Source organism: Diplotaxodon limnothrissa, linkage group LG7 (assembly GCF_057381915.1).
Source record: "Diplotaxodon limnothrissa isolate DT_005_m linkage group LG7, D_limnothrissa_male_GT1.1, whole genome shotgun sequence".
Taxonomy (NCBI): domain Eukaryota; kingdom Metazoa; phylum Chordata; class Actinopteri; order Cichliformes; family Cichlidae; genus Diplotaxodon; species Diplotaxodon limnothrissa.
The window spans coordinates 16,057,829-16,071,446 of NC_140602.1; the positions used below are offsets into that span (position 1 = coordinate 16,057,829).

The 13,618-nt window shown below is 40.5% G+C and overlaps 2 protein-coding genes across 2 annotated transcripts; one reads left to right on the forward strand and one right to left on the reverse strand.

Moving 5' to 3' along the window:
• Nucleotides 1-527: 527 nt before the first annotated feature.
• On the reverse strand, nt 528-7,578 carry LOC146628067 (uncharacterized). The gene is made up of 23 exons (XM_085357550.1): nt 7,546-7,578; nt 7,392-7,456; nt 7,060-7,294; nt 6,802-6,896; nt 6,628-6,736; nt 6,369-6,494; nt 5,529-5,654; nt 5,144-5,248; nt 4,943-5,050; nt 4,632-4,849; nt 4,270-4,519; nt 3,582-3,681; nt 3,419-3,458; nt 3,258-3,315; nt 3,078-3,151; nt 2,901-2,985; nt 2,737-2,812; nt 2,593-2,660; nt 2,417-2,515; nt 1,891-1,995; nt 1,655-1,816; nt 1,009-1,069; nt 528-715 (listed from the first exon to the last, which is right to left on the reverse strand). Exons 1-23 carry the CDS (start codon nt 7,576-7,578, stop codon nt 528-530), a joined length of 2,586 nt encoding a protein of 861 aa, XP_085213676.1.
• A 1,950-nt stretch (nt 7,579-9,528) lies between these two features.
• Nucleotides 9,529-12,433, forward strand: edc3 (enhancer of mRNA decapping 3 homolog (S. cerevisiae)). The gene is made up of 7 exons (XM_085357552.1): nt 9,529-9,630; nt 9,858-10,023; nt 10,119-10,345; nt 10,419-10,757; nt 10,843-10,996; nt 11,396-11,613; nt 11,731-12,433. The coding sequence occupies exons 2-7, from the start codon at nt 9,860-9,862 to the stop codon at nt 12,063-12,065; spliced, it is 1,437 nt and encodes a 478-aa protein (XP_085213678.1). The 5' UTR covers nt 9,529-9,630; nt 9,858-9,859; the 3' UTR covers nt 12,066-12,433.
• Nucleotides 12,434-13,618: the final 1,185 nt, after the last annotated feature.

Here is a 13,618-nt window from a genome sequence, read left to right on the forward strand (position 1 = left end):
ACTTAAGGAGGTGTTATTAACTCATCGGCTCTGACAGATGTTTGAAAGGAGTGATGAGCTTGCAGCCAAACTCTGTATCCTGGAGTTGTCTGACTGAATTGTTGTTTAGGTATATGAAATGCCTGTGTTCAGTGAAACTCTGAGAAATCAGTTCTTTCAACATGGCCTTATTTCAGCATATCAGTCACTACATTCTTCTATGCAAAATGTAGAAAGTTGCTTTTAGTGTACGTTTCTGTAAAGCAAAGCCCAGAATAAACCTTTTAATTGTGCAGTCTTGTATCCATTTGGTTTCTATACCCAAAACGTTTTAACTGAACACTATAGTCTTTACAATACAGATGTATTTGGTCCTTGTCACTAAAAATCTTTCTGCCGGATTTTATCAGCTAAAAATGCTAAAATTATTGTTGTTATGGTTCCGCTTAATGATTTTCTGTAACAACGATACAATAAAATATTTGAATGGAACAATCATTTTCTGTGAAGCATCAGGAATAAAGCTGGTTGGAGTCTTCACAAATACGTCATTTAACCTCTCCCTCCTCTTCATCAGGGCTACAGATGTGTACAAGCTCAGCCAGGAATATTCCATCAGGATAAAGGGGAAGTGTCCTCTTCCACTCTGGGCCATATTCATCTGAACACTGAGAAGACTTATCTGAGAGCTTTTTGGGGGGGCTACGGTCCCAGATTGACCTCTTTGACCTTAAGGCTTGACAAAAAGAAAAGACGGAGAAAATTTAAATTTCCAAACTTCAAATCCAACAAACAGACTAGAAATACAGAAAGAACTCAAACATAGAATCAGAAGGTGAATTCATTTAAACTAGAGACTTCTCCACCAATGACCATTTTTGTGCCTGTTTAAAAAAAAAAAAACAACTTCATGGACATTTGTGGACATGTCCCTGTTTGGGATGAGTACATCCTAAGACTTGAAACACAACACAGCCATGCAGACACGTTTCTACACTACTCATTACACTGATCCTAGCACAGCTTCACCTTGCAGCAGACTGTCATTTTTTGCCTTCAGATTGTTGATTTCTGCAGTCATAGCTGAGATCTGATGAGGAGAGGAACAGTTTCAAACCTCTGACTTCATGTTTCCTCTTGCAGGTGTGCATTGGCCATATTAATGCGCTATTTTATGATTTTAATCCTTTTTCTAAAAAATGTTCAGAAAAGTTGGTCAAAGATCTTCACATGGAAAAACACTGTAACTCATTCCTATCCTTTCATGGTTGACTTCACTGTGTTTCTACTGAATGGTTAACTCCTTTGCTTTATATCCGATTTACCAAGTACAAGGAGTCATATTTGAGATTATAGCAGAAATGTTTTTTCCACGTACCATTTAAGCAGCTATGCAGTCAGAACGACAGCCCTGCTCTTTGATTAAAGTAGAAGCTGGGATTAGTGCTCTCTGCACATATGCGTGTATATGTAATGAAAGTGAGGGCGGTTCAGAATTTCACAGTATAATCTGCGTGTCACGATAATGCCACTAAAGATATTAAGTCGAATCAGTTGCCGATGATATATATCCCTACAATATATATACTGTATATTCTTTTTATTCTTTTAGTTGGATTTTATAAATTTTTGAACTTGGTAATGCTTTCTGCAGCTGAACATTAAGTTTAATAACCTGCTGTTTCTGATCAAGGAGGCTTTCATCATGGGTCTCCTCTCCTGCCTCTCCCTCCTCCTCCTCCTCCTCTGCTGGACAGCCGTTAATCTCCTCTTCATCCTCCTCGAACACTGGCATCAAACCCGAGGCTTGTTGCCAGTTTCTCCTGTCCACTGCAGCCTGAGAGAAAGTCACAAACACTTTTTAGCCAGGATCATTGTGTTTTTCAGCTTTATATGGCTGAGGCTTCTTACCCTAACAAGTTTAACTGTGGGTGTCCAGTCTTGAGGTGAAGAGGCTCCATTGCTGTCACCCTGCTGGGCCTCCTTTCCCTCTCGTTCTTTAAATAAACTCTTTAACTACAGATGTAATAGAAAATAGCAGTTACTCAGGCTTGTTGTAACCTACTGCAGGTGCTAACATGCTAACACTAGTTAGAATGTACAAACTTTGTATAACTTTGTTTAATGTTTTAACCTGCTGGCCATCATTATGTAGCTGAAGCTGCAGGTAATACTGTTGTTGTTTATTAAATTAAGTACTTGATATAGTAATCATATTAGCATCTGATTTAAAATTTATTGGGATGTTTCACCGACAACCACAAGTCCAAACTTGTTGCAGGCTTTATCCTGAAATTCTCTGCAAAATCCTACGGCTCCCCTACCAATTCATATAAATAAGATTGTATTTCAGTGAAAGGTTAATAAGTAGACTGATTAACATTGCCACTCTGGAGCCATAGTGCTAACTTGGATCAGGACCAGAATCATACACTACCTGCTCAGTAACCAGTCTCCTTTGCTGCTCTGTGTCTACATTAAGCGGACAGACTGTTTTGCCCCTTTGGCCTTGGACAGAAGGTTTCCCATCTTCAACCTGTGGGCAAGATTTGCCTCATTTGTTACATTTACAAAGACAGGTGGCTTATAGTACATTCCATTTATGGACTTGACCTCATAAAACTGCCTCTGGGTTTGAAGCTTCGAGCTTGGGAGGATTTGGTTCACCTTCCCTGGAATCTCTGAAAACATCAGGAAGTCGTTTCAGAACTCAGCAAGGTAAATCAGTGCATTGAATCCTGGCAGGCCGGCTCATACCCTCTGAGTCACGAATGAAGATGTCTGTTAGAATGCTTCCCTGATCTTGGCCATCTTCAGGAAGCTTTTTCATGAGCTAAGGGGAGGAGATAAGAACATACCCTTCGGGTTATGAGTGGTTAAATGTGTTGATTTATAGTATGATCAGGTTGTAGTGACACTACCTTGAGCTCCAGGGCAGAAATCTTGATTTTAGCCTCATTTTTTTCCATCTCTCTCAGCCTTTCTAGAGTCTTTAAAGCATGTTCTCTAAGACAGTGCACATACTCATCTGTTACACAGTCATTTTCAGAGTCTACAACAATACGTCACACATAAGTTTAAGAAGTAAGAAAGCGTACTTTTCGCTCAGTTCATTCTCTTTGTCTGCAAGTTTTTGCTTCAGCCTTTGAACCTCACTGCTTTGGATGCTGACCTGTACGTAAATTACGAAAGACAACATCATCTTCTCGTCACAGTTCCCCTCACCTTCCATTAAGGTGTCAAAAATGCACATAAGTGAGGCAGGAATATTTTGTTACCTGAAGGAATTTGTTTGGGTGGCTCTCAGAGTCCCATAACAAAGAGGATTCTGATAAGCTGGGAAAAAAAAAACAGTTATGATGAAGCTCACAAAATTTCATTTCAAGCACTTTCCTGACATTGTGTTTTGAAAATGAAAATCTCATCAAAATCTACTTACCATGTCTCTGTCCCTTTGTCTGGAATCTGGCCCCCTTCACCTGCAAATACAACGCCCCCTTGTGTCAGAGAATTATTTAATACTGGATAACTGCAAAATACCTGATCTGTATTCTTGTCTGGAATATTTTCACTTGACACAGATTATTCAGAAGTGAGCTCACCTTTACCTTCGTCCTTATCTCTATGAAGACGTGCCTGGCTCCTGCTCCTTTCCAGCTCCAGCTTTTCAAGCTCATCCCTGAGCAGCGAGTCACATCCTCCCTGAATGTTACAGGTGTTCAGTTATATCATCTACAGCTACAGGTTTCTATTCAGAGGCACACTGCCCTCTTTGTGCTGCTTCGGATTTAGATCTTTTTTCTCTAACTGGAAAAATATTATCAAAATGTTTGATGTTTGTTATACATGGCAATTCCTTTTTTAGCCTCAGCAGTATTTTATTATAAACACTTGGATAAATGCACTTATTAAAAATGATCTCCCTTCACAAAAATAGTGTGACGTATAAGTAAACAAAATCATTTTGTTTACTTATACTTCACTTGGATCTTCCACTGCACAGAATTAAGTGTGTTCTGACATCAGAAGGCGGTGTTTACATTCATCTGCCCAAGAGGAAAACTTTCTTTGCACTTATTCCAGACATGTGTGATTGTGAGACATGACATGTTAGCCTGGAAGTTAGTCATGGTCCAGGAACTTATCCAAGTGCCTATGGAAAATATCAAGGTCTCATACACTGGGAAAAGACTTTAGTACAGTAGTAGTGTCTGAAAATGATTATTTGGGAGAAGCAGTATATGAGATATACTTGATGTCTTTAAGAGCATGGTAAAAGGATGTTCTTACTTTATTTCTTGAGTTCTTCTTTAACTCCTCTAACTCCTCTTGTGTAGACTGCAGGGTCAAAGCCACTTTTTGCCATTTCTCTGTCCAATGTGAGGCCACAGCCTTCAGTTCCTCGATGGTCTGGACCTTTACCACATCTTGTTTGCGATACTCTTCCTCCCGCTTTTCCTTCTCAAACACCTCACCCTCCAAACGCAGACACTGATTCCTCAGTTTCTGGTTTTCTAGTTCCAAGACTTCCACAGATTCCCTGAAGAAATAGTTTGACGTTTATGTAAAGAGAATTGTACTGCACTGCATAGTCAATAACGAATAAAGAAGCATCTTCTCATATTAAATAATATGTGTGATCTCCATCTCACCTGTGCTCACAGCACTTTTCCTGCATTTCTTCTCGTCTGCCTTTAATTTCACTCTGCAGTTCCTCTTTTTCTCTGATCAGCTGAGAGCACTGCACCTCCAGATCGGTGACCTGTTTGGTGTTTATGATTTTCTCATCTGTCAGCTCCTGTAGCTCGTGGTGTGATATCTCCAGCCTCTTCTTGATCATTTCAAGCTCTCCTCTTATTTTTTCATTTTCCTGGTGCAATTACAGGAAGGCAATTCTTCAATTAAGAACCCTCCTCCCAACTAAAACTTATTGAAAGAATAGCTCCTCAAAAGCTTTTACAACCTCTCTGAGAGCCTTTGAGTCTTCCTTCACCACAACATCTTTCTGCTGCTGTTTGTTGTGAGTCTGCATCTCCAGGACTTGAACCCTGTGGAGAAGATTTGTCTTCTCCTGTAACGCACCCGAAAACCAAGATGTAGTTATAAATCACAGTGCTTTGATCTATGCTGTGGATTACACTCACATCACAGTTAAAAACAATACCTGTATCAGGTGATCTTTGTCACACAGAGCCTCAGTCAGTTTGGACTTTATTTCTTTTATATTGTCCTCCAACTTCAACACTTGAGTTGATAAGATGGCTTTTTCCTGAGCAAAATTAGGAAGATAATGTTTTAAATTAATTTTGATCATGTGTGTTGTAAAAACTGGACTTATGGGACTTTGATTGCGCATTGAAGGAAGTTTAAAAAAAAAAACAATTTGCTAACATCATGAAACATTTGTCATTTAAAATGGATCACATCTCTTTTCTCCGGAGCACAAACTATACAATGTTAACTGGTCAAAACAAATTTTGTTTATTGTCAGCTTTATCAGGCTTATGAGTGTGGATGTGCAATGAAATACTGAATTCTGGCAAACTGACCAGGCATGCTTGGCTGATCTTGTTGTTGGCTTCGCTCAGCTCTTTCTGCAGTTCAGAATGATCCTGTGCAGTGTGGCTGAGCTTCTTGTGCGTCTCCTCTATTTGACTCAACAGCGTCCTCTGCATCTGGGTGTGCACAGAAACAGAGCGCACACTGAAGAGATGAAAATAGCAACACCACTGATGCATGACACACAACACACTTTCATGTCACTTATACAAAACTATCTGCGATAACACGAAACCATCAACCGCTGATGATTCTTAGGGAAGGTATTTTCACACAAAACACTCATCTAAATATGACGGTGCACACAAAGAACCTCCTTTACAGCACTCCCCATCAGCAGCGAACTCCTCCGACAGGACAGTGTGAGTGCCACACCACAAAAACAAGTCAGAACAAGTCCATGTTCACTTGATGTAACAGAAAAGGGCCCAATGCACACAGTGTGGCCAGACAAGTGAACTTTTTCTGATTGTGCAGCTTTCCAGATACCTTGTTGCAGTGCAGCACAGCTCACTCTGTTCCGGCATCCTGCTCAATTAGGGGATGCAGAATTTTGGTCAGTCTCCCCTGATACCACACCCTGAACCCATTGCTCCAACCACACCCTGCCTGGCTTCCAATCTTCCCCAGTACCCACTGAAACAAGCCCATCCAACAGAGGATGGACCCCACAATCCACAAGACCCAAAGGATCCCTTGGAATCAAACCCCAAGAAAAAACCCCAAAAGTTCCACACAGTCAGATATCATTTGGTGAAACAAAACGGAGCAATACAATATATGACATTTGATTGTAGCATTGTGTTAAATTGTAATATTTTTAAATTCACCTCAATAGACGCTTGAAGCTGTTGGAGTGCCTTGTTACGCTCTTCTTCTAGTATCTTTGCCTTAGTCTCAGCCTCTTTCAGAGCCTCTCTCAACTCCAGCATCTCTGTGTCAACTTTCTGCTTCTCCTGGATTAAAACCATTTTTTAGAAAAAGTGTCATTTAGCAAAGGTGAACAAGGAGTCACACCTTGTTTAGCGTGAATCTTTTATAATAATCCAATGACTTCAACATCTGTCTGTTAAGACCTTCTTGACTCACTGGTAATGTTCTGTTGAGCGAGCCCGGAGCTCTCTCGGTTGATTGATCGATGCTTCCTCTGTCCAGAGCAGACCTCATATGTAACAAATCCTTCTCCAGATTTAAGACCCTTGTAAGCAAATATCATGTGAGAATTTTTTCTTAAATTATTAAATATTTTTTTCCTGGACTTACTTTTCACAGAGTTCTCTGCACTGTCTGCTTTTTTCATTTTCAGCTGATACAGCAGCCTTCTTCTCATCCTCGAGGCCCTTCATCATTTGTGGTAGCTGCTATGGGACACATTATTACGTGGTGAGAGGATGCTGTGTGCAAGACAAACCAAATACTTATCCAGAGTAGCAATCAATCCAAAACAGCTAAAGAGAATGAAAAAATCAACACACTCAAAACAAATAAGGCATTTGGTCTTAGACATTTCAATCAACTTGCCCTGCCAGGCAGCTGTGCAATAGTTGCGTTGTAGCTCAGCATGTCTCTGGTCTTCAGCCAGTCCAGTTGAGACTCAAGTTGCTCGTGAGCCTCCTGCAGCCAGTGCACCACTTCTGTTTGTCTGAAGCTACTTCCATCCCGGGCAGCCCTTAACTCAGCCCCTAATGATCGTGTGGGACTCTCAGGCCCCAGATGGGACAATGATTGCCACCTCCTTAGACCTGGGTCATTTTGCCTGGAGCCACCAGCACTGCTCGATGTTCAGAAACACATAAATTAGCCATATACCAACCTCACTGAAAACTCATGTCTCTATATAATATTCCCCCAACCTTGTGCTGACTTTGGACAGAAAGCCTGATCCTGATACAGATGCCACACCACACCATGCTGATGTCTAAAAAGAGGAGCGGGAAGCATTTTCTTTTAAATAATTACCTTCTGATTATTCAAGTTCAGAAATATAAAATGATATCTTGATCTTGCCTGGCCTGTAAAGCGAGATTTGGTGTCCCACATATCCAGGTCTGCGGAAGAAAATGGGCTTGAACCCCTAAACATCCTGTAGCGTCTTCCTATCCAAGTTAATGCTCCTCTCTGTTTGGGAGATGTTACACTCCACACGTCTGCCCACGTGTCAAAGACAGATTTTCACACAAAGATGACAGCTCAACGTGTTGTGGCTATTCATAGATCATGTGTCTTGATATTTGAATTGCTTACTTCATGATCATCATCTGGTTTTAACACTTTGGGGTTGTTACGGCGTGTTTATGAAATTTAGATAATTCAGTGGTCGTTGTTCTTCATGTGTTTTTCACACCAGTCTCCATATCTAAATGCATGTATACCATGTCATCAACTGTATCATGAGAGATAAGAACAGATGTGCATGGTGAAATTTAAACTGACTTCTGCAGTGCACTAAATGACACTTTCTCTTACCTTGATGAAGAAACCCTCTCTTGTGCACTGAGGATGCTCATTTCATCTCATGGAGTATCACGCAGCTTTGATAACACCTTTTTCAGCATATAGCCCTTTAGCGCGTGTATCCATGACAGCCTCTGCACACAGGACTCTGTTGGGTGAGTGTGTCACGGATAACACTCCTGGGATAGCCTCTGCATGAGCTCACTTTGCCTGCTGACTTACTTGTTTGTTGACACGAGTTGTCAGGAGCATCTCCCAAACGACCAGCTTGTCCTTGATTAATTATGCGTAACAGTAAATGATTGACTGTGATCGCTCTAAGCACAAAAAGAGAAAACAATGCTTGATATGATTGTTTTTTTCTTTCTTTCTGTATTTAAACTTCAGGGAGCAACATGATGGATAATCTTTGGGCAGTTCTATAAATCAGTGTGAAATATTGCACACAAGTGGCAAAATCCAAATTTGTTTCTCTGCGTTAGCAAGTCAGACCATTATTCAGAAGCACTGCTCTGTTAATGAAAAATTTTCCACCAGCAACAAATATTTAATGACTCAATATTCTACTAACCAAATCTATTTGAATTAGTGGTTTGCCATTTGCAAGTAGGTACTAGAACCCATGCTGAGATGGGATCACACCAGCTGAGACACTAATCACACCATTTCTGACTCATGAGAAGTCAGACATCATGACATCTGTATTTTGTACAAAGAAGTACTCGGTACATGTTTGTTTAAAATTATGACCTTCATTTTCTCAGTTACACATTTTTAAAATTGCAGTTCTTCTATCAATACCACAACAATTATGGGAACAAAATACACAAATGGATAAAAATGTATATACGTCTTTGTTTGCTTGTTTTAAAATATTTGTTTCAACTGAAAATCTAGAAGTGAGGTTATACTGAAGTTTATGTGGAAGCTTTGTTTCTGCCACTAAGAAAAAAAAAAGTCAAATGTCGACTTATTTATTACAATTGTGTATCTCAAATTTTTGACTTCTGTTGAAGTCATTTCTGAGAAAGTCTGAATTTTTAGATACCATAGGCGAAATTTCAAGTTTAGTTAATGAGACTAAACTGAAATTTGGACGTATAGAAGACATTTTTCTATTTTTTTCAGTGCCTGAAACAAGTTTCCATAATATCCATAAGATGTACCCACTAAAGGAAATTTGTTTTTGCCAACTGTAAGTCAAAGCTACGCTGTTACGTATCGCTATAGTTATATGAAATAACTGGAAATTTCGAGATACTAAGTATGTCAACATGTTGAGATACTAACCAGAGATTTTGAGATAATGAGTTGAAATTTCTATTTAGCTCTGCCTGACTTTTTGTGTTTGTGTGTTTGTGTGTGTGTGTGTGTGTGTGTGTGGGGGGGGGGGGGGGCAAAACAAGCTTCACCACAGATTTCCAGCTGTCTGGCAAAAAATTGTTAAGCTTCGGCTCTTATTTCGAAAAGGTACTTCTTCCGGAAACAGGAAGTGGTATAAACCGTGAAAGCTTGCTCCATTCAAAAAGCTAAGAAGCTAATAGTTGAAGAAGAAACAGTTTTCTTATGAGCACTTAATATCGCAGTTTATTGAGTTGTATTGTTCAGGAGGCTCTTCATCACCGTAACTCCAAAAAGGTAAACAATTTTTTTTTCAAGGCGATATTACCTTCATATAAACTTAGCTAAGGTTGATAGCAGGCCGTGGCTAAGCTAGTCACGACTCTCTAGTAAAACCGAACGACTAGTATTTCTGATGTCCTGGTCACAAAGTTAGCTAACAGGATGATTCCTGTCTCTAGAAATCTTCTCTGACAATAATGCTACATAATTAATATTTTCTTTCTTAATAACACGTGCTGTAGAAATGGCCGCGGATTGGTTGGGTAGTTTGGTGTCAATTAACTGTGGACCAACGCTGGGAGTCTACCAGGGAGAAGTATCATCTGTGGACCAGTCCAGCCAAACCATCTCCTTAAGACAGCCTTTCCACAATGGAGTCAAGTGTCCCGTGCCAGAGGTCACATTCAGGTAAGTCTGTGCTACTAAATGTTAGCTCATTGTCAACTTTTTAGCTCATCGGTTTTGTTATTTAACGTCATTCTGACTCATATTTTTTTTCCCAGTGCCATTGACATAAAAGACCTAAAGATTTTAGATTTTAGAAATGACAATAGTCGGACTACCTCTGCTGCACCTGCAAAGGTAACCAGCGCACCGGTTGCAGTCCCAAAGGGTGACCCTAGATCTGTGGAGAAACTGAACTCTCCACAGCACTGCTCTAAAAGTTATGGAGAGCGTCATCTGGACATACCTGGCCAGCCTAAAGGATTCCGTCGAAGACATAACTCCTGTAAGTGCAATGCTGTTAAATTCACTAAAAATCTGTGGCAAAGTGGTTAACTATATATTTATCATCCCCTCAGGGTCAGCCAGTAATCGAGGGGTAAATCAAGTGACGCCGAAGAAGAATGGGGTGAAGAATGGCCAGATGAAGCAGAGAGATGATGAGTGTTTTGGCGACGGCGTGGATGATTTCCTGGACACAGACTTTGATTTTGAAGGAAACCTGGCTCTTTTTGACAAAGCAGCAGTTTTCTCAGAGATTGACATATCGGAGCGTCGTAATGGTGTGAGGTCACGCGGCACACCTCAGGAGCAGACTCCTACTCGGTACCGGCATGATGAGAACATCCTGGAGGCCAAACCTGTTGTGTACAGACAGATTACTGTACCGCAGCCTGGGGCCAAAGAATACTGCACCGGCAAGTGTTTTATATAGGAATGAATGAAGTGGAGATGCAGGTAAATCAATTTAAGCCTTATTGATGTTTGCTTTACTTTCCACAGACTCTGGACTTGTTGTACCAAGTATAACCTACGAACTGCACAAGCGTCTGTTGTCTGTTGCTGAGCGCCATGGTCTGTCACTGGAGAGGAGACTGGAAATGACTGGAGTGTGTGCCAGTCAGATGGCACTTACATTACTAGGGGGGCCAAACAGGTAAGCAATTATCTAAAATGTGCCTTTTGTTGAACTGGCAACATTTAGGAAATGATACTAATATATGGGGATTCTAAATATCACATTATAGTTAAAATGGGTTTCAGTTTCACTTTGTTCTTTTTAAATATACTTTAAGAAGTTTTTAGTGCAGTGAAAACAACTGTAAAAACCCCAAAATGAATATATACAAAATGCAATACTATTCCCTAGAAAGTAAATACTCCCCAGAGAGTGAGCTGCTTTGGTGGAGGTTTGTGCTCTCAGAGTACTTATTTTTTTCTAAGTTTCTCTCTTGTTTCTATTTATTTCATATTTGTCGCATCAACACTAATTAACCTAGTCATTTTGTTCTTCTAAAGTACTAAATAAAACCTTTGCTATTCCTGCTTCTTCCAGATTCACCCCGAAGAATTTGCACCAGCATCCCACGGTGGCACTGCTGTGTGGCCCTCATGTTCAGGGAGCTCAGGGCATCAGCTGCGGTCGCCACCTGGCCAATCACGAAGTGGAGGTCGTCCTGTTTCTGCCAAACTTTGTCAAAATGCATGACGCCGTGACCAGCGAGGTCACCCTCTTCAACAAAACTGGTGGCAAACAGGTGTCCAGTATCAAAGGTAGGTTTGTTTTGTGGCTTTATTGATCTCTCCCCCTCCAAATACTGTTGGCTTCATTAAAAACAAAAGCGTTGCTAAATACCTTGACATTCTTCTTTTTTCTCTGTGGCTCCACAGACCTCCCTGACACCCCTGTGGATCTAATCATTAACTGTCTGGACTGTCATGAGAACACATTCCTGATGGATCAGCCTTGGTACTGGGCGGCTGCAGACTGGGCGAATCAGAACAGAGCACCAGTGCTAAGCTTAGATCCCCCTGCTAGCGGCCAGGGGCAGGCAGTTGAAGCCAAATGGTCCCTCTCACTTTGCCTTCCACTCCCCTTAGCTGAAGGGGCTGGCAGGGTCTACCTGTGTGACATAGGAATTCCTCGCCAGGTGTTCCAGGAAGTGGGAATCAAATACCATTCTCCCTTTGGCTGCAAATTTGTCATCCCCTTGCACTCGGCATAACGGGTCAGATGGTCGACATCTCACGTCATGTTGACAGATTAAATCTTTTACCTTCCATGACCGTTTGGGTTTTGGCGCCTTATATTCCAGAGTTAGATCTGTTTTTCCAGTTTATCTGTGAAATTTCTAACTCGGCGTGTGCAAACAGATCTTTTTCCTCATACTGAAGGACCAGTGGTGATGCATCTTACAGTAGCGTAGTAGGATTAAGTGCATATAGATAGAGATAGGGGGGGGAAAAGTAAGCATTTCTGAAAATACAGACTTTTGGAGGGTATAGCAAGCAGTTTAATAAGATTGCTAATAAGTCTTGTTAATTCATAATGATAACCAAAGTGTCAAAGAATGCAACATTAGAGCCGTTTCAAAGAGGGAATACAGGAGAACAGTGCTGGTTTCTTCAACTTTTTATGTTAAAGTTTCTCTTGCTGTCAGTTCAAACATAAATATGGTGTCGTGCACACCATATCTGCAATATGTGCACAGCACTTGTGGCAAAGATCATTGTCAGCGTTGTGTCAAACAAAGTCTAACCACATTTAGTTCTCCGTGCTGTAGTCATGAAGAACACAGCATCTAGTTGTCTTTGTGTATGTGCTGCAGAGAAGAGCGTCTGCTTTAGCCCTCACACATACTCAGAGCTCCTGGTTCTGGATTGTGAAAATCTAAAAGTGTACTATAGGCTTCATCTTATTGTACAATACATGCAGTGGCATAAAATGTTACATCATGTTTTTGCTGTTTAGGGCTATCTTTTGTGAGCTCTCAAAAGGCAGGAGACGTGCAGTCATAATCCTCTTCACACTTGTCTGTTATAATGACTGCATACATTCAGACTTGCGCCATGTTGAAAGTATGATATGTAAATGTTAGTCTGTTTTAGATTGCTGCAGGGACTTTTATGAGTGTGTGACTGTGTGCTTGTTCAGACATGAAGTTGACACATTAAGATGCTGACAGCTTAATGGCTGTAAGGGGCTTTAATGTTCAGATTTAAAGTGAGTAGGACAATCACTGATTTAAAACAGGAGAGTTCTGAAAGTCATGGCAATCTAACTTTCTTTCAAAGCACTCCAGTGATTAGACGCAGATTCATCTCGGTTTACACGCATGAACAATTTTCACACGTATTGGGATCTGACGGCTTACAGTTAAGCTTACGCTGGTCTTTCCATTGCTGCCTGCAGTACTTTGCCACATTCTGTCACTGTTATGTAATGCTTTGTTGGGAATTAAGCTTGTAATATTTGTCCTAAATAACAAGGTGTTCAAATACAAGAGCAGCAGATTACAACAGCTTTTTTGTCTCTTCTGCAAATTATATTGTGATGATAAGGGCTCTGGAAACAAGACATGGCATGTAAAATAGATGCAGTCGTACCTTTTCATGATAATTTAAGGGGAAATAAGTTTATTAAACTTTGGTACAGTTATGGGATGAAGGGCTTTACTGTTGTTTGAAAGGCCCAAAGTTCTATTTGTACAACTCATGTAAAATCTTTATTGCTTCATCGAATGCCAACTAGAGTTTAGATTTGTTAAATATATTTTTC

Excerpts from the sequence above, each read along its gene's own strand:
- LOC146628067 (XM_085357550.1), bottom strand. The coding sequence starts at position 7,578 with ATGTGGGACACCAAATCTCGCTTTACAGGCCAG. Across the intron at positions 6,897-7,059 it reads TTGCACAGCTGCCTGGCAGG|CTACCACAAATGATGAAGGG; the intron begins GCAAGTTGATTG and ends GTCCCATAGCAG. Across the intron at positions 1,070-1,654 it reads TCCTTGATCAGAAACAGCAG|ATCTCAGCTATGACTGCAGA; the intron begins GTTATTAAACTT and ends TCTCCTCATCAG.
- edc3 (XM_085357552.1), top strand. The coding sequence starts at position 9,860 with ATGGCCGCGGATTGGTTGGGTAGTTTGGTGTCAATTAACTGTGGACCA. Across the intron at positions 10,024-10,118 it reads GTGCCAGAGGTCACATTCAG|TGCCATTGACATAAAAGACC; the intron begins GTAAGTCTGTGC and ends TTTTTTTCCCAG. Across the intron at positions 10,346-10,418 it reads CCGTCGAAGACATAACTCCT|GGTCAGCCAGTAATCGAGGG; the intron begins GTAAGTGCAATG and ends TCATCCCCTCAG.